General features: G+C 46.5%; 1 protein-coding gene and 1 non-coding gene across 4 annotated transcripts; one reads left to right on the top strand and one right to left on the bottom strand.

The window, feature by feature from the left end:
• Positions 1-1,050: 1,050 nt before the first annotated feature.
• DNTTIP2 (deoxynucleotidyltransferase terminal interacting protein 2) lies at positions 1,051-22,926 on the bottom strand. Of its 3 annotated transcripts, XR_010611692.1 has the most exons (9): positions 22,798-22,926; positions 20,251-21,980; positions 19,052-19,187; positions 18,290-18,385; positions 17,791-17,955; positions 16,584-16,693; positions 14,984-15,113; positions 6,590-6,761; positions 1,051-1,470 (listed from the first exon to the last, which is right to left on the bottom strand). XR_010611692.1 is itself a non-coding variant. In XM_065675595.1 (8 exons), the coding sequence occupies exons 1-7, from the start codon at positions 22,906-22,908 to the stop codon at positions 15,020-15,022; spliced, it is 2,442 nt and encodes an 813-aa protein (XP_065531667.1). In that variant the 5' UTR covers positions 22,909-22,926; the 3' UTR covers positions 12,731-13,664; positions 14,984-15,019. The 3 variants fall into 3 exon arrangements, 2 of the variants coding, with proteins under 2 accessions (XP_065531667.1, XP_065531666.1); XM_065675595.1 differs by lacking the exons at positions 1,051-1,470; positions 6,590-6,761 and adding an exon at positions 12,731-13,664; XM_065675594.1 differs by lacking the exons at positions 1,051-1,470; positions 6,590-6,761 and having other exon boundaries at positions 14,964-15,113.
• On the top strand, positions 10,954-11,039 carry TRNAR-UCU (transfer RNA arginine (anticodon UCU)). Its single transcript is given in 2 exon segments — positions 10,954-10,990; positions 11,004-11,039. It is a non-coding gene; the product is annotated as a tRNA-Arg (tRNA).
• Positions 22,927-22,957: the final 31 nt, after the last annotated feature.

Raw genomic sequence — 22,957 nt, 5'->3', positions numbered from 1 at the left:
TTCCTCCGCTAGGGGGCGCCACCCCTGCCCTGCCCTCCCTCCAATAGGGGGCGCCACCGCTGCCCTGCCCTCTCTCCGCTAGGGGGCGCCACCCCTCTCCTGCCCTCGCTCCGCTAGGGGCCACCAGCCCTGGCCTGACCTTCCTCCAATAGGGGGCGCCACCGCACCGGTCCTGGCAGCCGCTGATTGGTCGCTCGAGGGCCGCCGTACAAGCGCCCCGGGGTGCGGCTCCGCGCGCAGCGGCACGAGGCAGCGCGGGGCAGGGGCCGCGGGGGGGGAGGAGCCGTGTCCGGGCCCGGCGCGATCGAGGCCTTGGGGGGCGGCTTTGGGGTTCGGGTGCCCGCGGGCGCGGCGGGATTCGCCGTTCCCGCAGTGAGACACCCTCTGTTCCAGCCCGCACGGGCCAGGGCGGCCGAGCGCGGCCTCGGCATCGGGACCCGCAGCCCGGAGCGACCGGGACTGCTGGGGGCCTCCAAAGAACGGGAGCAGGGGGCAGGCGGCTGCAGCGCGCTACTGCCCGGTGCCGCTGAGCAGCCAAGGGCTCTGAGCTGCCTCCACCTGCGTCCTGCGGCTGGGTCTGTCCACAGCTGCTGCGGGCTCCCTGCTCAGGCTGCTTCCTGGAGCAGCTGCCCAGGGCACAGAGCCCCCAGCCAGGCACCGGCTCCACTGGAGCCGCGAAGAGCTCGGACCCGCGCATGCGGGAGAGGCTGCAGGGAATCGGTTCCACCGGGGCGAGGATGCCCCGGGGCGGGCGCTCAGCGGCCCCTCAGGAGGCGGGAGCAGGCACTGGCAGGGCACGACCCAGACCCCAGCACTGGTGGGCACTGGCGCTGCTGGGGCCGGGGAGCAGCTCTGGGGCTCTTGGGGCTGGGCTGCACCCGTCCCTGCGCAGCGATGAACACAGGTGCAGGCAGAGGTGCCCCAGAGGCAGTGCATGGGGTGCGAAGCCCCACGAAGCAGCTCTGACACAGCTCCAGGTTGGGGGCTTGGGCCCCCCTTGCTTGGTGTGTGGGGGGTGTTCTGAGGTTGTGTTTGGTTTGGCCTTGCTGGTTTGATTTTGGGTTGGTTTGGTTTATTTTTTTGGGTTCGGATTCGGTTGGTTTTGGCGTTGGTTCAGCCACAGCTCCTGCACATCTCCAGCTCGGTTCCGGCTCTGGGTTCAGCTCCTGGCTGTCGCGGCTGCAGCTCATCTGCAGCTCCAGGACAGTGGTTTCTGTCCCCACAACAGCTCCAGCTCGTTCACGGGTCGGGCCCCGTTGCAGCCTCAGGTCTGTTTCTGCCCTCCTGTTTTTTCAGGGCCCGCTCCTGGATGGCTCCCGTTCCATGGTGGCTGCAGCTCGTGTCCATCTCCAGCCCCAGGCAGTTACAGCTTGTGCTTGCTGAACGGAGCCTGGCTTGTGGCCAGGTCCTGAATCAGTCCCTGTCACGGTGCACACGAACAGGAGCTGTCAGAACTGTTCATGTCCAGCCCTGGAGTAACAAAGAGTAAACAAAGAGTTGGCCCCAAGCACACGGTGAAAAGCTACTTTCGCCCCAGAGACCATCTCACGCATTCAATTCGGCCTGGTGCCTGCCAGGGTCCTAGCACTGGAGAACCCCCTTCGGGGAGGGCCCATGCACCAGCCCCCCCCAGCCCATACCCCCGCCCAAGACCCCAAACCCCCTCCACAGCCTCACCCTCCCACCCCGCAGCCCAGCCCCAGAACCCCCCAGGAGGGGCTCGTTTCTGGGGCCAAAGCCGCGGGACTCGGGCTCCGGCCCAGCCCCGGGGCTCCATCTGAGGCCGGGGAATCGCCCCTGGGGCCGTGCTGCAGAGACCCGGCTCCGGGTCCCGAGCACCCTCGGGAGCCCCCGAGCACGCTCCTGGGCACTCACTCGAACGCGTTCCAAAGCCCCCAAACCACGCCGTGAGCCCAGCCCGGCCCCGGCTGCCCCCGCACCCCGCGTGCTGCGGGACGACCCCGGAGCCCCTGCGGAGCCGGGGGCTGCTTGGGAACCGCGTGCGGGCCCTGCAGAACGGGCCCTGCCCCGGCGGCCGCGGGCGGGGCCGAGGGGCGCCAGCGCGGGCCCTCGGGGCTTTATTCCGCGGCGCCCCGAGCCCCGCCGCTGCTCCGACCGCTCTCCGCGGGCCCGGCCCGGCTCCAAGGCCCGGCTCCAAGGCCCGGCTCCAAGGCCCGGCTCCATGGCCCGGCGCCAGCCCCGGGCCAGCGCCTCCCCTGGGCCCCGCCGGAGGAGCCCGGAGCGGCCCCGGCAGCACCAGCGGGAACCGCCCACACGCGGCTCAACGACGGCGGCCGCCGCGGCCCAAATCCCCTCGGCCCCGCCCCTTCCGCCGGCGGTGGAGCCGGCTCCGCCCCTCGGGGTGCTGGGCCGGGGCCTCGGCGGGGCCGGGGCCGCTTCCGGGGCTTGGTGCGGGCCCCGCGGCGGAGCTGGGCCCGGGCTCGGGGCCCAAGTCCCGCGCCGCCCGCTCCTGCTGTCTGCGCCGGACCTGGGCTCCCTGCGCAGAGCCCGGAGCGGGCGAGGGCTCCCGGGGCTGCGGCGGCTGCGGCCGGTACCGCCGGTCTCGGCCTCTCGCTCCCCGTGCAGCGGCCCCGCGGTGCCGGGCAGGGCTGGGGCTCTGCCCCCCGGCCGCGAACGCGGCTGCACGAGCCCGGCCGCTGGCGCCACCCGCAGCGCTGGGGCCCCGCGCCCGAGCCCTGATCGCGGCCGCACGCCCCGGGTGTGAGCCCCGGAGCGCGGGGCTGGTGCCCGGGTCAGGGCCCAGACCCTGCTCTGGGCGCCGGAGCTCTGCGCTTAGCTCAGGCCCGGCCGCAGGAGCCCGGCTCCCCGCACACACACGGGACTCGGGGTCTCTGTTTGAAGCCCCCCAGATTCGCTTTGGGCTCTCCTGGGGAGCCCCCCTGGGGCCGAGCACCCGCAAGGCAGCACTTGGTCTCAGTTTCCGAGCCCTAGGATGGGCCGCGTCCTCCTCTTCCCAGGCTCCAAAACACAGCGCCTGCTCTCCATTCCTCAGCTCCGAGAGCAGCTCCAGGAGCCCGTTCTTCAACCCCCAAACCACAGCATTCGGTCTGTGTGCCCCAAAACGCAGGACTTTGTCCCTGTTTCTCAGATAAAACACTGCCCCCCTGAGCCCAGGTGTGAGGCCCCCAGAGCAGCGCTTGGTCTCTGTTCACGAGCCCTGCACCTGGCCCCCAAAATGCAGGACTTTGTTTCTGAGCCCTAAATCTGGCCAAATGAGCTGGGTTTGAACCCTCCACACACAGCACTTAGTGGGATTTTTTGTGTGAGCCCTAAAACTGGCTGAGTGACCCAGGGTTCGCACTCCGGAAACTCAGCACTTGGTCTGTTTCTGAGCCCTGAACCTGGCCCACACACATCACAGGACCTACTCTCTATTTCTCAGCCCTAGATCGGGCCATATGAGCCCTCAAAATGCAGTACTTGGTGTGTTTTTTTTGTGTTAGAGCTGGCCAGTGAGTCAGGTCCAAGCTCCCCAAACTCAGGGCTTGTTCTCTTTCTGTGATCCCCAAAACTGGCCAAGGGAGTGTGGGTTTGAGCCCCCAGAGTGCAGGACTTGGTTTCTGGTGCTGAGCAGCAAACGGCAGCACTTGGGCTGTAGTTCTGAGGCCCAACATCAGCACCAGCTTTCGGTCTGGGCACCACCTGAGGCTTAGCACCAGGCTCTGGCCCTCCTCACTTGGGGAGCTGATGCCTGGGGCACCTGATGGTGCTCGCCAGAGAGGCTTTACCCAGATGGAGGTTTAGGGACTGGTCCTGGGGCTGCAGGAGCAGTCAGGGGCGAGCCGGCTCCTCGCTGCCATGGGAAACATCGCCCCGTGCCCACCATCCCCAAGGAGCAGCTGTGGGCTGGGGCCCAGCCCCGGGACACTCCAGGACCCCTGATCCCCTGTGAGCCATCTCTACACTGTTGGCTCTGCATCTGTGGGGCTGGGCTTATGTTTCATGTGCCTGAAAAGGGCTGGCCCCAAGTGGCAACAAAGGGCATTATCGGCATGTCCCAGCCCAGATTTTCCCAAATGTCTCATTCACCTCCACCCTGTTTGAAGCCAGGTTTCACGCAAATTTGAAGGAAAAAGGCAATGACATTTGTTAAATCTTCTCTTTGCTAACAATGAAAAGCACCAGTTTGAGCAGCTCAGTGAGGTCTGGCAGGAGGGGCAGAAGCAGCTCTCCCCCTGAACACTCCTGTCTTCCATTCAGCCTCTGCTTCCCTCTGCCAGGTTCTCCCTGTCCACTTCTCAAGCACTGCTGGAAACAAGGCCCCAGCTGACAATCCAACAGGCAGCAACAAGTGCTTCTCTACCCAGTGTTTGCACAGGGGGGTTAAAGCCTGCAGAAAACCATTCTCCCTTCTGAAAAAGTTCTCCTTCAGCCTCAGAACACTGAGGAGCAGCTGAGAACTGGGAGACTTCCACAGTGAACATTAAGCTTCTCACCAGAGCTTTTCCCCTTGCTATGGTTCTAACAGAAAACAGATTCTCTTGCTGCTGTTAACTCATAGAGGAATGGACAGAGCACCTCAGGGAAGGGACTGAAGTTTTCTAGGAGCACTGGAAATGGGTTACCACTGCACGTGTCCAGTTGAGCTGTACAAGCCCTCCAAGTCATGCTGAAGTACAAGCTAAGTTTGGAGCTGTGATAACCTGCTATCAGTTCAGCGGCAAGGAAAAGAAAGGCACGGGTGGCAATAGCTGGAACGCAGCCGCGCTTGTACCTGGGGCTATTCTGGGCTTCACGTGCTCAGAGTTCTTTGGAGAGTGTGGCCCTGCGCTCAGGGACAGTGACGGGCACAAGAGTCGGAACAGGTCCCAGTGGAGGGGCTGCTCCTCTGTACTGAGTCTCAGGTGGGTCTCTGTGCTGTGTAACAGCCTCAGGGACAATAACACACATGGTGTACACAGGGATTACTACTGCCCCTCAGACCCACCTTCTGTCCCACCAGCGGGATGCACCCCAGTGCTTCAGAGGCAACACCCTGAGCACAAGGAGATTTCTGTTAACGCTGAAGCAGTGACCTCAAGCAGCCTTTCCACATTCCCTGCTCACGACTGTTATAAATGCAACACTTGTAATAAAACAAAACCCTACCTTAAATGTTTTAATGACCTGGTTGGCATTTGTGGGTTAAAACAAGGAAAGAATTCCATGTGCAGATTTGACCTTGGCCTTTAATTCCCTCCTAAGCTCCAAAGCTATCTGCTAGCAGCTCCTGGCTTTCCAGAAGTCCTGCTGCAATATGTGAGATTGCAGCTGAGTTTTAAGAAGCCTCTCACACACATGCCTTTCTTTTAACCACTGCTTTCCCACATCCGTCTGCTCATCACCCCCTCTGGAGATACTTCATTATCTGTCTGTCAGTGTTCTGCTGAGTCTGCCACACTGCCAGCTTCTGGCACAGCAGGTTTTAGAGCTGCCGCTTTTATGCCAATACATTCCTGCAGTAGAACACCACAATGAAGTAACTAAATAAAGACTTATTCACAGAACTCACCTTGTCATGAGTCACCCCAATTAAAATTAGTCAAATGGGGCTTAGCACCTGCTTGCACTCAACAGCTCAGTCCAAGGAAAGGGTGTATTTGGTTTCATACATCTCTTCAATTGCCTCTGTGGAGGGTCCTTTTCCAGAGCAGCATTCCCCAAACTTTCTATTATCAAGCTTAAAAAACCCAGCATTGATTTGTGCCAAACTCTAAAGCTATTTTAAAGCAGAAAACTGGCTCAGTCATGGAGGTGGAGTCCCCTGTTTCTACCCAAGTAAACCAGCCTCAGCAGTCTTGAGTTTTGTCTGGACAGCACTGACCTGTTTTTTCCAGTTCTGTTCTATTTTGGTGCAGTACCATGTGTAGATGCCATTTGTTTCCCAGAATGAGGGGAGGGTGGGTAAGAAGGATCCTGGTTTGTGGACAAGCAGAGTGGGGAATGGGCCTGGGCACTACAGAACCAGAGCTCCTTCTGCCAGGAAAAGCAGTTTCTTTTCCCCTTCTCTTTGTATTTTGTTTCAAGATGAAATCAGTTTCATTTGATGCTTGAATGCACATGACGGGATGGGTTTGACAAACAGATTCTAGGAACCTGTAACATGCACAGCCAGCCTGACCTTCCAAGTGAAGTGCAAGGCATCATTAATACAGGTCTGTCTGTATCCAGAGCACAAGCGAAAGCCTGGAACCCCAACATGGGAAGGGAAAACCAGGCAACCTCCTCCCAGAAGAGCTGCCCATCACTGATTCATAAAACTAAGAAATCTCTTTCCATGCTCATGAAAAGGACTGGCATAAAGCAACTGCTATCTACACCTAATAAGGCAGCAAATACATTATACATTGATATTAAGTGTTCTGAACAGCAGTTTTATAAGCAGAAATCTGAGCTTCCACATTATTGATTTTCTTCGCGGCAGATGAAAGTTGCCCTTTATTTTTTCTATAAAAGAAAGGTAACTTTTCCCCCTACTGTTTCTCACACTTGGACTGCAGGTGCTCATTAGCATGGCTGTTTCTATGGACATGTCACAGTGTCTATGACAACTATATATACATTTTAATAATGCATTTTTAACTCCTACCTCGATGATAGGCCAATCTCAATGGGTTTTTCGCATTTCTAGACCACTTTAGAACACCAAGGATTAGGTGATGCACTGGTATCTGTCGAGTGTGCCGAAAGCTGCATCCAATGGAAGAATCACTACATTAGTTCCTTCTCTCCACTCCTAATCCACAGGGTATTTCTTCTTTCTAGATTTAAGAAACATGAAGATTCAATTTCCTGTTCTGCAGAAACTTAAGTCATTTGTCAGCACTAGATAGGATTGAATGAAAAAGCCTGTCACGTAAGTGTCACGGTAGCACTCCATGCTGCACTGTTTCTCTTCCCTTGTCCTTCTCCTCATCTCTAGTACACAGTACAGAGCTAATGAAGCAGCAGTATGTCCAGAATTTTCTTGCAGTACAAATCACTTTGAAATGGTGCTAAGGTAATTTTGTATTTGGGGTGTCTAGCCACATGCGTCTACTCCACTACTGGTGCCACATTTGGGCAAGAAACTTCTCTGCAGCAATGCAGACCGGCTAGGATGCCAATTTTTCCCAGAAGAATTCAAACTCTGCACCAAGGCTCCTCAACATCCTTGAAAGGTGGTGAATTGACCTTGAGAAAGACCTGGAATTTGTTGCTCTGTGGCTTCAGTTCTGCTGTTCCAGGAACTGATGTTTTCACTCTACATAAGGAAGAATTAAAGTGCTGAGGCACACAAACTGAGCATTTTGAATGACCTGCGTAGCAGACAGCCCAGAGTTAACAGTTGATCGTCGCATTCAGGCATATCCTGGTTTCACTCTTACAATACCAAGTTTCAAGAATCCTGACAGCTTGTATGTCTACCACAACAAAGGAAAACCATTAAAAATCACAAATACAATAAAGGGGGAGAGTGATTATCCTATTTTTCTCCAGTTAGTCAGATTAAAGACCAGTCAAAAGAATCACCACATTCTGATCTATTTAAACCTTAGTCAGGCCCACTGTCATGGTTTAAGCCCAGCTGCTAACTCATAACCACACAGCCACTCACTCAGTCTCCCCTTTCTTCCCCCCTGCTCCCAGAGGGAACTGAAAGAATGTAAACCCCATGGTTGAGACAAGAACAGTCCAGTAGCTAAGGCAGAATACAAACCCACTACTGCTACCACCAATAATAATAATGATGAGTGGAATAACAAGGGAAGAGAATACAACTGCTCACAACCTGCTGACCGACACCCAGCTCAACCCAAGCAGTGATCTAGCCCTTTTGGGTAACTGCCCCCAGTTTCTATACTGGGCATGACATGCTGTAGTATGGAATACCCCTTTGGCTAGTTTGGATCAGGTGTCCTGCCTCTGCTTCCTCCTGGCTTCCCATGCCCCTCCTCACTGGCAGAGCATGAGACTGAGAAGTTCTTGATCGGAGTAAGCATTACTTAGCAACAACTAAAACATCAGTTTATCAGCACTTGTTCTCAAGCTAAAGGCAAACCACAGCACTGCACCACCTACTAGGAAAGAGAAAAATAACTGTGACAGCTGAACCTAACACAATAAGAAATTAAATTAACTTCAAGATGTGTTACATAAATACATTATTTTGTAATGTGTAATAAATAAAATTGTAAGTATCAATGATGAAAATATAATTTTACATTTATTTCATAAGAATATACCAGAAGGAATCTAAGCAAGTAAGAATGAACTGCAAGTGATACCATTCTAACCAGTCCCTAGGCTCTTCACTGACTGCACCATCACAGAAAACACGAAGATCCATGGAATGTACACCAGGTAATTAAGAAATACTATTAAAAATTACTTATGCAACATGAGGAAAGGGGCTCAATACAAAGACTGTATTTATCTCACAGCTCATCTGTTCACAGAGCTACACAGAATTAACATTGCATGTAGAATTAATGTTGTACACCTTGTAGGAGTGATTTAGCATGACAGCTTGTGTTCCTTTAACTGCTCGAGACACTACCTTTGGGAATTACTCCTACCTACCCAAATACATTTGAGAGAGCAGAACATGTATCAGTCCAGCAACAGCCATAAACAGGATAATTGGAAGAGATTCGTAACAACAGTCTCCCTGCTGGCAGCTTGACAAATAAAGAGCCAAATTCTCCAGTGCCCTGATAGTCACATGGAGATTATAACCCCCATTGAAGAAAGGGCAGAGATGCAGAAACATCTACAACATGAAGCATATTAAGAAAATAAATAATAAAACAGCAAACTACCAAATGAATCCCTCTCTGAAGGGGTTCTTTTCAGCATCCTCAGGCCCTGTGCATTTTCCCCACCAGTTCAGAGTGCTTTCTCTTGCTGCACTACGAACCCGGAGCTCTCCTGTTTCTCATGCAGCAGCTCCATCTGCTGTCTAAAAGGAAAGGCAGACTTTGCTTTCGGGCTACATTTATAGGATAAAACAGGAAACTGACTTGACTAATTTGAAGTATCCCTACAAAGTTTCCAAACGCTCTCCCAGTCAGTCCTCCTGCATAAACAGAACCAGCAGCCAGGCTTCACCTGCCTGTGTAAACCAACTAACCAAAACGGGTATGAGAAGAAATAACAATGATGTGAGCGTTGGGATTCTTCATTTGTACACCTTCAGAACTAGTCTTCTCCCAGCAGACTCTGTCTGATTCTTCATTATCTGCAGTCATTTAATGTTGTGCTGCTCAAAGGTACCATGGCAGCAAACCAGGTGAGGTACTGATAATCACTTCACCCTACAGTAAATATGCCCAGGTATTCACAAACTGTAAGATACTTATAGTGAGTCTTAGTTACTTAAAGTGGTTTATTTCAATTGCATAAACATAAAACTATTCTGAAGACCAGTTCAGTTGCTAAGAATGAAAATTTTGTTTCTTTTATGCAGTGCAAGGCCTTGAGAACTCAAAGTTTCCACACTTCGCATTCCTTTTCCAGGAGCTCTGTGAAGAGTTCTGTCCGTAACAGAACAGTTGTGGTAAGCCCATGGGGACCAAGAGCTTGTAAAAACAACCAGACCTGCCCAGAACCTTGCCTCATGCTCTTTGTCTGCTGGGGTTTCTAATATGCCTGCTCTGGATTTCAAAGAAACAAAGACTTGTTTCGGACCATAATTCCAGCTTTTAAGGAAATTCTTGTTTCACTGAATCCACTTGGGGTTTACTGTGATTTTAGAACAGATACAGTGCCATTATTGCTCTCTTTAATGGATTTAGGAATAGGCATTCACAGTACTCAGAATAATGACCCCAGTAATACTGTAATGTTTTCACCCACATTGAAAATGTTGTCACGTAATAGAATGTTCTCCGATTTATTTTCCTTTTTATTCTTTCCATTTACAAGGGTTTTTTTAGTGTCTCCAAACTATTCACAGTCACTAATTTCCAGGTGTGATTCCCACATCTTATTTCTCTACCTGTTGACTCATATAAGTTGTTGCAGTGTCTAGCAGAGATTGCATAGACAGTTTTACTGGTCACCTATGGCATGTCTTCCAGATTCCCAAATAGTATTTTTTGTGTTCATGGCACTGGAAAGCCAGCAAAATGCTGCAGTGCATGGAATGCCCCATAAATATCACATCTTTCTAGGCTCCTTTAATTCAGATGCTGTTGCTTAACACACATACACACCCCTCTTTAGACTATCCTTAAAAACCTACAGTGCTGGAAATCACCAATGTTACAATAATCTGGTTTCAAACAACTCTGGAACCGAAGCAGTGTTGTTTCCTTATCTCTGATGCTGTGAGTGAAAGGGGGGGTCTTTTGCCTGCGAAGTTCTCATTTACTCCAGGAATGGAATGTTTTTAAAAGCACATTATAAATAACTGCAATATGAGAAATGTTCGTATTCGTTAAAGCAAAATCATTTTATCTAATCCAGCAACATTATCACGTTCATCTGTGTAACAAGACTCAATCCTGTGGAGGAATTAAATCTTGCATACCGGAATAAATCCTTATGCAAATTCATTATGTTTGAAGGAACAGTTCCCTATATAATGCAGTTGTGGAATATAATTATATATATCAAAAATGCCAAAGTGAGATGACAACAAATACTTTGTATTGATTTAAAGATGAACGTAAACCAGAAAGTCAGTCTCTCACAAGAAATAAGGACGCAGCCCTGTGGTGAGCACCTACCAGCAAGCTGTGCCTCCCCCCGCCCCGGGTGCAGCACTCACAGCGGCATGCAGAGCCTGCCTCCAGACGCGGTTTATAAGACCCATCCTATTCATACCGTTAAAAAAGAAACCGAAATAAAGGAATAAATAAAAGGAATAAGGAGAAGCCGTTCCCCTCTCAGGAGTCAAACATGGCTCCCCTCAGCGAGGGTCCGGCCGCGCGCAGGCTCTCTGGGCGGTGCGCAAACACTCCAACAGGTGGCTCCGTGGCGCAATGGATAGCGCATTGGACTTCTAGAGGGTTGAAGGGATTCAAAGGTTCCGGGTTCGAGTCCCGGCGGAGTCGTGTCTTCTCTTTTCACCTTTTCTTCTTGTTCCGCCCCCTTTCGGCTGAGACCCTTTATACCCCTCACTCCCATCTCTTACCTCACCGCCGGGGCAACCCTGTCCAGCGGCCTGCCGTTTCCCGGCGGCTGGCTCTCTCTCTCCAGCGATGCTCTCCGGTCCCGCCTCCCGGCGTGTCTGCTCACAGAGCGGGCGGAGAAAACGAACCCGCCACCGGCGCTCCGACCTCTGCGCGGCCCGGCGACGACACAGGAGGGGCCGAGGGCGGGCGCGGAGGCTAGCAGGAGAGCGGCTCTCCTCGGCCCCCGGTGGCGCCTGTACACACACACACCAGGGCCCCGCCACAGCGACAGCCCCGAACCGGCACCTCCGAACCGCGCCGCCGCAGGGAGGAACCGGGCTGTGCCTTTCCCGAGGTGCCGCAGTGAAGGTCCGTGATACGTTTATGGTTATTTCCAAGCCACAAAACAAGGCGCCCATAAACCTGAAGCATTTAAGACTGGAATGAACACCATCTCTACTCCCTAACATACACGTGCCTATTGGAAGAAGATGAAGAGCCGTTTTAGCATCAGCAATTAAATAAAATCGGGTGGTAAGACACCGAAGAGTAGCAGCACTCCACGAACTTCCTCGATGTGACTCAGGACTGAATCAATTATAAATGAATCTGAATTAAATCATTCATGAATAAAAAAATGAATCAGTTTGGGTTTGGGTTTTGTTTCGCTTTGTTTTTAATAAACTATTTTCATCCTGCATTTGTGACTAAAGGTGTTTTCTCAAGCTGTGATGTTTATTTAAAAGCAATGAAGGAAAAAGCCATAACTGAAAGGGACCCGTAACAGAAATTTCAATCCATGATTGAAAATGAAACACGCCATCTGGAATATTAACTACCACTGTTTTGCAGCACAGTAACCCACTCAAAAATGCTATTTAGCCATATAATAGATATATAGCCCTTTACAGAAACATAAATTTTTATCCTAATTTGCAGATAAATAGCAAACCCAAAACCTATCTACACTAACCCAAAAACCAAGATAAAACGTACCTCCTCATTCAGTCACTTTCAGCAATGTACTGCAGTCCAAATTCTCCTTCTACTTTTTGTATTTAAGGCTAGCTTCATAAGGTTTGCTCAGTTCCTAGTTAATTAAACATTTGAAGGCAGAATCTTCTACATACACATTTGCATGTTGCAAGTAGTATTTACACAATCGATACTCTAGAAATGCATTAGTTCATTAAGGGCTTGTAGTAATAATAATGATTGTATCCAAGAGAAAACTGCAGGATCAAGGAGCAGCCCATTTCCTAGAGGCAAGCACAGGGGCGGCATCCTGCAGTGCCACCTGTGTAACAGATTCTAATGTGAACTCCATCCTTCAAGACCTGATTGTATAAAGCCCTGAGCAGCCTGGTCTCCCACCCTGCCTTGAGCAGCAGACTGGGAAGGACAAGCTCTTGTGGTCCCTTCCAGCCTGTGTTATGGCAGGATCCCAAGTCTCAGCAGCGCTTACCTAGGAAGGTGTTGTGATAAAGACAGGACTTGTTAAAAAATAAAGAGATCAAAAAGTTTTATCACATGGAAACAGCAATGATAAGAAGACACCTTCAATTTCAAGGAGACCCGAGCTGATGGCAGAGAGAAAAGATCCCCAAAGGAAAAATGAAAGTACAACAGGGAAAAGTGAGAAGCATTTTACTTCTGTTCCTGAACTAACCATGCTTACTAGGGGCAGCACACCAGCAACACCTCAGCCAGTCATCCTATTTCTCATTAGTCTTTTGGATGTGACACCTAGGAGATGGACTGTGAACTCACTGGGCTGTACAACTATTGGATACTCTCTGCCCCAAAGGCAAAAGAAGAGGAATGTTGTCAAAACCAAGGGAAGCAGAAAGGAATTATTACCATCCATACAAAACATGCCAGTGACATCCAAAACAGCAGTAGGCGTTTATATGTAAAACCCAGCATGGTACCTACTGCCCTTTAATCTTAGGGAAATTTCTTGTTAATAATGATTTATGTCAATAAAGGCAGCATTACAAATTAACACAAGTATTTGTGACAGCCATTAAAAGAAACTATTCCTTGCAATTGACAGGCAAAGTTTCTGAAACGATGCTAGTATTTCACAACCCATTTGTTGATGTATTTTGAGTATTTTCAGAGAAATCCAACAAGCTTAAGCAACAAATACCGAGTTGTTACTTGCAGCTTAACACCAAAACTTGTATTTCTCTTTTAAGGTCTTTCAGAGTTGTATAGATTGCTTTCCCCAAGTTGCACTTGAATATCCAGGATGCAACAGAATGACAACTACTGTGGTGCCTTGTTTTCTTTCCTCAGCATCCAGTATTAATCTTTCTGTGCTTCCATGTCTCATCCACGGAACAAGACACCAGAGTTGTTTTATTGGCTTTTGATCATTTACAGAGAATTGAGATACTAGCATACATGTCACTGCACTAGAACAGCAGCTGCATGTTAGCTGAGACTTGTGGACAGGTGGTTCTGCTTGCATGTGTTTGATACTTCTCAAGGAATTCGCTTTACTTTGCACACCATTCATCTCCAGGCAGTCAAGACTTCTTAAGGAATCTAGAATCCCATCTGGCAGCAAAACATTATAATCAACTTCAAAAAGAATATAAAAACCCCTAATGATCAGAGGAAAAATTCCTTCAAGATTCAGTTGGTGATCAGTGCATACCATGATGCTCGTTTCATTTGAGCTACTTCCAGCACAAATAGCTAATCCTTGAAAAAACAAACACTTCTCAGGAGTAGAAAATGTCATAGTCAAACACTGTTCAAAAGCATACCTGTCGCTTAAGATCTGCAACCTGTAAGGTTCCATGGTTGTACGATAAGAAAATATTCAACATCACTGGTCCTCCAACAATCACTTCTAATAATCTCACCCAGTGCACCTGAGGCAATGTAGTGACAGTTTTATTTCTTCTATTATGCATCTTTTCTGCTACCTAAGGGCAGTAACTGAGTTACACTAATTGTAACAGCAATTTAATAACCAGGTCATTGAAAACCAACCAAATGCCACAAGAGTTCTAACAGTCACAAAGGCTATGAACTGTCACTAAAGGGGAAATGAGCTATCTCTGGTTCTGTAAAGGTAGCAGAAGCCTTCAAGCTCACTGTTCATTTACTCCAAGTCAGCTACAAGAACACAACCTGCACACTACAGCCTAGACAATGGATCCCGCTGCCAAGTTATCTTCTGAAAAATCATTAGACAAGAATTAAATGCCCCAAACTTATAAAAGCAACATATGACAATGTCAAAATTGTATATATTACATATTTATGTTGTTTTATTCATTAAACAATATGTAATTTATATATTCTTTATTACTTGCCTATATTTATTTTTAAATTATTTATCTCTACGTATCTGAAAGCAAGCATATGTATATATGCTGATTCCAGGACACTCTCAATTCTATTATGGTCAGTGTTAAAAAAAAACCCTCGCAACCAAACTACTTCTCAATATTTCCTATTACAGAATTGGCCAGCAGCACCTCTGACAAGACATGGAAAAATCTGTTCCAGTATGTAACGGGTCCCAAGGTGAATTATGAACATGATTTTAAACTGAATATACCAATTCACTGATGTAAAGACTAAAGGCTGAAAAGACCACAATCCATGCAGTTGGGTTTTGTGCTCAGATTTAACCATATGCTTTCATATCATTACCTTTTTTACAGAAAGATTAATTTCAATAAAAAAATATTTAGATTTTTAAATCTCAAGTAATTTCAAATTTAGATACCTGATAAGTGGATAAAGCTTCCTACAAAACATTCTCACTGCAAGAAATCCCTTAACCCTCAATGTGCACATGACCTGCAATCTTCAAAAAGAAAAACCACCACAAGCAAAGCATTCTGTAAAAAGTTTTATACCAAGAAGTTGTTCCACCTGTGTTATTTTTCTTCATCTTAATTGTGAAATTTCTTCTTTTTCCGATTCCTCTTCCCTGCTGCAAAAGCTGCTTTTTCACTCATGATCTCCTGATACTTCTTTTTATTATATCTGAACAAAATAGATAATTTACTTTTAAGCATGGTGAAACAAAGTTCAGGAAAAAAGTAACATGGAAAGTACTCTATATACATCATTTGCCAAACTCAGTTCTCTCACGTTTTCCAAGCCAGATTTCTTTAATTTTATACACTTCTGCACAAGTAAAAGGGAATCAATGCTTGGATTAATGATAAATATGGGTAAATGTGTTGTGGAAGTAAATTTTATTAAAGGATCATTAATTTTAGCATAAGCAGGGAGTTGTTCATTGCACGTACAATAGTATTTCAGAGGGTTACCCAGAACACTGCTACTGCTCATCAATTCTGAGAATACCATGGATAAATTATACCCATCTTTATACTGCCTTCTCAGCAAACTCAAGATAATCAACTTTACTCAAGACTGAAAACAATGAAACACGAAAAAATGAACAGGATATACTTACTGAGTATGAGTTGCTAGCTCCTCTAATACAGCTTCTTATGTACCTGTACCAATTACCACAACGGATCACTGCACACTGCACAGTACTTTAGGCTTTGAACCACAACACTGAAACCTAATACCTGTCCTAATGCTGACATATCTGGTTAAATCCTTTAATGAGCCACACCACAAATTAACTGATCAAATTTCAAAGACATCAATTGTTTAAAATAGTTTCTAACAAATCTCTTATGAATCAGGGCAAGCTAGCTAGGTCAGCTAGGTAAGAAATAGCTATATGAACTTACCTTCCTAACATAAAAAGTTAATTTACAAGCCTGACAACATTAACCTTACAATCCCAAATCAGGCACTGCTTCCAAGACACATTCTTATGTGAGAAAAAAAATGCATGTTAATATCATGTAATAACCAATGTAAAAATGTATCAACTAAGGGATATACTCCAGAAATTGTAGGTTAGGAAGACATTAACAAATCCAATCTATTCCTTAAATAAGGCTTCTAGTACAGTTTAGATTCCTATGATAGATGGCAGACTGACATGCTTATAAAAGGAAATCGTACCAACTTTCATAGAATTACAGTCAGCACTTTTCATTTGGATCAATTATGCCAAGAAAAACTGATCTTTAAACAATGAAAACAAGTGCATGCATAGGCATAAATCACTTAAGAACCCTAGATCTTTGGTGTAAGCCTGTGCAGACACTTATTTTAGAGGTGAACCAGAATAGGGCTGATATGCTATCTCTTCAACACTGATGGTATTTTAAGAATGGCTGCCAATAGTGATGACCTGAGTTGGATGAAACCCCTTTCTGAAGATAAAATATGCTGTCTCAGTCTAATTATCCCCTGTCCCTTACATCTTCTCAATGGCAGTGCTGGTGAAATGCTAAAACAGACTAAAAAGCTTTCTTTGAAATATTAAAAAAAAACCCACATAAACTGAGTAAACCCAAGTTATAGTTAAAAATACTCATCTCTTACACAGGATATTAGAACTACAAACCCATGTATAAATACCTTCTGAACTCAGAATCCGCCAGCAGCTCTTCAACAATCGTTCTCTTCCTTTGTTTCTTAGGGATTCGACTATGGTAAAAGTCTATGGGAGAATCAACCACAGTTCCAACCTAGAAGACAGAAATGAAACATTCGCACTGTACAGCAAGATGATGATTATTCTGCCCTGCTGGTTTTTGAATCTTCCATGACAAGTATAAAGGCACCTCCAGAGAAGATCAGACTGGTATCATAAGTAAATGCAAAACAGCAAAATCAAGAACTTTTGTTTGCAGACACCTTTTGTGCCATTGTTTAGTGCACAGAGGAACATCTGAGCTTTATAACTCTACAGTTTTTAAACACGGGACTGATGCACCAATGCTTGTATTAAAAACCAAACCCAGTTCTTAACTTCTAAACATTTTCCCAAGGAGGGAAAGGAAACCCTTAACAACCATCTTAACTGTCTCTGTCACTGTGGTGGGTTTGCTCGATGGCTACATAGCAGTTAATCCAGCTATAATACAAGGGCTTCATTCTGGAATGCATCACATTGTTTCCAACCAGCCATTCTGATGACTCAGGCTGGTAGGGGAGACAGATGGAGTCTGTGTTCCATGCAGTGAAGGCAGACCTGCACAGACCTCATTATGTGGAACACTTCCACGTTAAGTTTTCCTGTGTCCAGAAATGTCAAACCATACACCAAGACCCACCCTTCACAGAGAAGTGCTAATATTTTGACAAGTTAAACCAGTTTCCTCAATGTGTTCCCTATGCAAACAGGCCTGAGCCAGTGGAAGCCCATTTCTATAGTTTCTTCATGTAAACCACTTCAAAGCTCTCAAGTTCCAGCAGCAGCAATTATGACTGATCACAAAGCTAGCTGTCTCCGTTCAAACTGTATTAGGTAGTAAGAAAATCAAAGCTACTTATTTTCTATACACTGGTTAAAAAAATCCAGTCTACTGAGGCTTCAGAATACACATTAAGTCAGAAGTTTGTTCACTGCTACAAGATCATCTGAAATTAAAAAAAAACCCAGCATATACACATATGTAATACAGAGTTAAGAAGTTTGAAACTGCAGCCAAGTAATAAAAATACCTTACGAATTAAGCTATGAAATTGTATCACCATGGAGGCTACCTACAAAACAGGCAGGGAAGAAGAACAGCTGTTTAAAACATCAGCAGTGCAATGCCACCTTCTGCTGGTTTCTTACCTGGAAGTACTTGGGTAGACCATCTCTATCATTCTTCTTATAAAAATGCTTCGGGTCAAGTGAAGCTCTCATCTTCAAGACTTTCAGATCATTCTTCAGTTCGGTTGTGATTTCAGGGGCTTTCATACCAAACCAACCATCACCTGTGGTCTTCTCTCGCTCTGCCTAGGATGCAATACCAAGAACAATAAATGTGCATTCAGCAACTAGGAGATGATAGAGCAGGGAACTCTCCCCTCCAAAAGATATTTAGAATATAACTCTATTCCTTTAAGAAGTATTTTTAATGCCATTATAATAAGGTTATTGACACTGTATAAATGACAGATTTGTACCATCTGAGCACTTTCACTTCACTGTCCGTGCTTTTCACAAGACGGCTCAAGTAGACATTAAACTGCACCGCTTCCAGTGAAGCCAGTGTACACACACAGTCCGAGCACGGGCTTTCTCCCAAAGCTTGTGTTGCGATTTGAGGCATGATCAGCTCTTCACTTACCCTGCGCTGTTTCTTTAGCTGGTGAAGTGATTCCCTGTAGGGTGGGACACACTCCTTCTTTTCAAAATCTGGAGTTATTACACTCTTCTGCAAGAGCTGTAAGATTTTTAACATTAAACACTGATACAAATCTACTGCGTAACAGTACGTACAGAACCTACTAAAAGAATCATGCAGAACCTAAGCAAGCATTGTAACACAGCACGTGAACTTCTTTCATCAGCAGTGAAAGTAGTAGGGATCTTCCCAACACAAGCCTGGCCAACAACAGAAAGCAGCTAGCTAGCTCTGGAGATAGCAAATGCTCTACAATAAACAGAGCTATCATAGTTGAGCCTACAAAGACCACCCTCACAAAAATAACACATTCCCTTTATCTTAAAGGGTGTTTTTGAAATAAAACTGCTCGTTCCAGACGGGGAAGATTACAGACCTTTATTTACTGAAATCCATTATTTCTACAGAATAAACACCTTGTTAGGAGACAGCTCATGTACCACTACGCAAAACTACAGGAATAATCAACTTCGGTTTATTTTACAAGATAATGCTGGTATCTGCACTGCTTTCAGTTTCCAAAGTGTCACATCTATTTAAATTCTTATCAATAAATGTAAATCCACACTTTGGACAAAAAGAACGGAAGTTCTCAGTAAATCATAAAACAGGATACTTCTTTAAATACAAGTAAACCTACCTTATTAAACTAACATCTTTGTATTACTGTAGTCACATTAATTGCATCAATTGCAAACACATTACCTGGTCCTTCTTTTTTTCCTTCAGTTGTTTAATTGTGCCCAATTTAGACTTCTGGTTTTCTGCATCAAAACTAATATATAAACCTCCAAGCTTCTTGATATTCAAACCAGGGTCTATGCTGCTGGAAAGATGTAAACTGGAAGAGAAATAGTTAATGATTAGTACATTGTAACAAGCATGCACCTGAACCTCCTACTGTCCTGTAAGAAAGATAAACTCATTCCTCTCACTTAGGTTCAGTTCTGCAATGATTTTAAGTCTTACTATCTATTAAATAACTTAAGGTGACAAATTTGGGGGGAGGGGGTAATATAAATTGAGAGGCTATTAAAGAACAGTATCTGTGCAATCACATCCACAGATCTTTCCTATTAACTCTAATGCTGCATTCCTATCTTAGATATTACTATCTCCTATAGAAGTGAATTCTTCATTTTCTTCACTTTGCCAAAAGAACTCATGACCAGCATACCACTTCTATACACTGAGAGGCTTGCAAGCTAAAACTAAAAGGAAAACCACCACAAAAGCACAAACATATGGGTAGTAAAAATGTTGTCAGCACTTAGAGAAAAAAAAAAAAAAGCAGCTCGAATTCCTCCTAAGAAAGTTTAAGACCTTTACTGTTTAAGAGTACCAGGAACAACATCATTAAACATTTCAAAGCTGGTTTGTTTCAGTTTCTCATTACTTCAATCAGGCAGTCAAAGGAATGCATCCACAAAAAAGAGACAATGGCTGACTCAAAAGGAGGTTTTTAATGACAAGAATGCTTAAAAGCTATAAAGTATTACAGAGAAATATAGTATGACAAATATTTCTTGTAGCCTGAATGCTTATTAATACAAACCCTTCACTTTTTGTTATTGATATCCAAACTAAACACACAACCCAAACGAGCAATTAAGTCAGCCTGAGCAGTCTAACCCAGTTTCACACTCTGGTTTCTAAGCTGAACACATACTATTTCAGACAGTTCTGTTCTGCTACATACAGAACTGAAAAAAAACCCCAAACTCTCCAATTATGGACTAAATTGGTACATTATAATCTGTTCAACCCCGCTTCACACATCAATGACTTATGTGATGAGACTACTCCCTTATTTATTCCACATCATTTAGCACTTAATGTACATCTCTTACGCATATGCTTGAATGAAATGTGGATTCTTAAGTTATTGCCAGAAAGATACTTACACATCAGTCTTATTTTTCAATAAATCATCATCTTCTTCTTTCTCATCTTCATCTATCAATTCCTCTTCAGCTTCTTCCAGATCTGACAATTCTTCATCTTTTTTACTTCCTTCATGCTTACTTTCAGCATCACTACCTTGGTCTATCTGATCTAGGTAATACTTTCTGTCGGAACTTATGCCAGGCTTGGTATCAATTACAAAAAGCCCTTCAGCATCCGGTGAACTGGTTTCTAAAGATTTGCTGAGGGAAGGAGTCCTCTTATCTGCCTCTTTATAATACAGATTCTCTTCAATTTTATCTGTGTCTGCCACCTCACTATCTTCAAATTCATCACTGTCATCTTCAGCCAGAAACAATGCAAGGGAATTGTTTCCACTGCTTGGAATTCCACTGCAGTGAGCTACAGGTTCAGCATATTCTCCTGTTTGATCTTCAGCACTGTCCACACCACTTTCAAGCATCCCGCATCCACTAACCCTGTCAGTTCCTTGTGCAAGAGCTTCATCCTTTTGTGGGCTCCTCACTTCAGCAGTTTGCTCATCCTTTCCTGAGTTATCAGCATGGGTGAAAGACAGCTGTGGATCTGCCTCAGCACCCTCTCTTTTGCATTCTGGATCTTTTTTATCTTTATTTAGTGTTATTTGCCCTTGGAATTCTAAAAATTGTTTGGGACTCAGGCTATCAGAGAAATTCATGTGCTCTAACTTTTCCACCCTCACAAGGATTTTACTGTAGTCTTCTTGTATTTGGCCATGTGCTTCCTCTGAATCGTCAGCCCCAACAGACTGTGTATTTTTAATTGCCCTTTTCTCAGGTGATTCACTGTCACTTTGTTTTGTTTCTGTAAGACTGCTGGGTGTCACATCATGCAAAGACTCTTCTTTCATGCCTTCACTCTGGGTTGTATTGGCAGATTTGAAGGAACATTTGCTTTTAGGTGAACTGGGTTCTTCATTATCCTCAGTGACAGGGGAAGCATCTTCTGTGTCAGAAACAAGTTCCGCAGCTGGTCTGGAATTGGAAATGACAGGCTCAGATTTAACAGTGTCCTCAGTTAAATTCTCATCTTCTGAAACAGTTCTGTTTCCCTTCTCAGCCTGCTTAATATTTTCTGCTTGTGATTTGATGTGCATGCTCCTAGTAACTCGTCTGTTAGTGACGGATGGTTCCATATGAGAGCTTAAGCAGCATGAGTCTGCATCAGAAATATCTTCACTCTGAGCTTCATGAACTGTATCTGGCTGCAACTCCTTTTTGCTTCGCCTGCTTCTCGTAGTTCTAGTAACACCAGAAACAGTAGAGGAACAAGACTCCGCTTCAGAAATATCATCTTCATCCAGAATACCGTTTAACTTGTTTAGAAAAGCTGTCTTGTTATATCTTCTTTTGTCAGGAGAATCCGGCTGACAAGGAACTACAATTTGTCGTCGTCTTGTTACCCTTATAAATAAAGGTGTCTGAAGACCAGACACAGCAGAGCAGTTCGATTCTGCTTCTGACACATCCCCATCTGCTTGTGGTTCAGCAACTGATTGTACTGAGTGGACTGTTGTGTTCTCATTTCTGGTCATTTCCACCTGTGCGCTATCTCCGACATTTGACTTTGTTTCTGCATGTTCCAACTCTTCAAACTGAGATTCCTGAATTACCTCTGGCTTACAAATTGATTTAGTTCTTCTCCTAGTCATCCTCACAGACACGGGAGTACTGAGTTCAGCAGCTGCCACCTACAAAGGGAGTAAAAAAAACGTAAGTGCGCTATTAACAGACAAAATAACCCCATAAAAAGGATGCTATGCAAAACACTAACAATCTCCTTAAAGAACTCTACTCAAGCTGACAACATATTGCATGTCTCTATCTATGTGGAAGAATTACTAACAAACCATCCTGTTGCTCATGCTTGCCTACTCTCTTTTGGTCAAAACAGAAGAAGCAGCACATTTGTCCATTAAGAAATACAGACAAGTATCTTCTAATTCTACAAGTTCTGGCAAGCTGTGAAGGGAAGGAAATTCAGGAGCCATGTGCAGAAACGTTACAAGATTTGCTTGACTATAACACACTGAAGCCTAACAAACGGCAGAATGTGCCCCCAAATGGTTTCTATGACCAGTTTCAGGCACAGACTGGCCTCTCGGCAACCGCAACACCACGTACAGCCTGCTTCTCTAACGAGGCTTCTAGCGCCCCGGAAAGCAATTCAGAACCTGGGAAAGAAGACACACGGCGACAGCACGCTCTTCGCAAAGCGCAGAACGCCGCTGGTTCAATACACACCACGCTGCTTCCACATCAGTGGAAAAGCCACAGGGAACTGCTGGAACAGGAGCAGCACAAAGCAGAACAACGTCATCCCCTAACCTTTACCCCTAAGCCGCGTTAACAGGTTAACAACGCACCCGCTGCGGCCCCAGCCCCGCTCCGCAGCCACCCCGCACCGCGGGGCCGGCAGCTCCACCGCGTGTGGCAGCGCGTTAAGATGGCCGCCCCCGCGCTGCCACAGCCCGCAGCGCGGATGCCCGCGGCCCCGGCCCCGCTTACCTCCCCCGGGCCGGCGAGCGCACTCGCGGCCCCCGCGGGGCTGCCTTCGCCTCCCCCGGCCGGCGTCCCCGGCTGCCGGCGCCGCGCCCCTGCCCTCCGGGTGACCACCATCTTGTCCCCGCGCCCGCCCCTTCCGCCCGCCCTTCCGGCGGCCGCCTCC

This window comes from Lathamus discolor, chromosome 3, assembly GCF_037157495.1.
Source record: "Lathamus discolor isolate bLatDis1 chromosome 3, bLatDis1.hap1, whole genome shotgun sequence".
Classification (NCBI taxonomy): Eukaryota; Metazoa; Chordata; class Aves; order Psittaciformes; family Psittacidae; genus Lathamus; species Lathamus discolor.
Note: the sequence above shows the minus strand (reverse complement) of the source record. Positions and strands in the feature narration are given on the sequence as shown.

Bases quoted from the DNA above. Each gene is read 5' to 3' on its own strand.
- DNTTIP2 (XM_065675595.1), bottom strand. From the start codon at position 22,908: ATGGTGGTCACCCGGAGGGCAGGGGCGCGGCGCCGGCAGCCGGGGACG. The intron at 21,981-22,797 runs GTAAGCGGGGCC...CTCCCTTTGTAG, and splicing joins CGCTCGCCGGCCCGGGGGAG to GTGGCAGCTGCTGAACTCAG. The intron at 17,956-18,289 runs GTAAGTGAAGAG...ATTGCATCCTAG, and splicing joins AGCTAAAGAAACAGCGCAGG to GCAGAGCGAGAGAAGACCAC.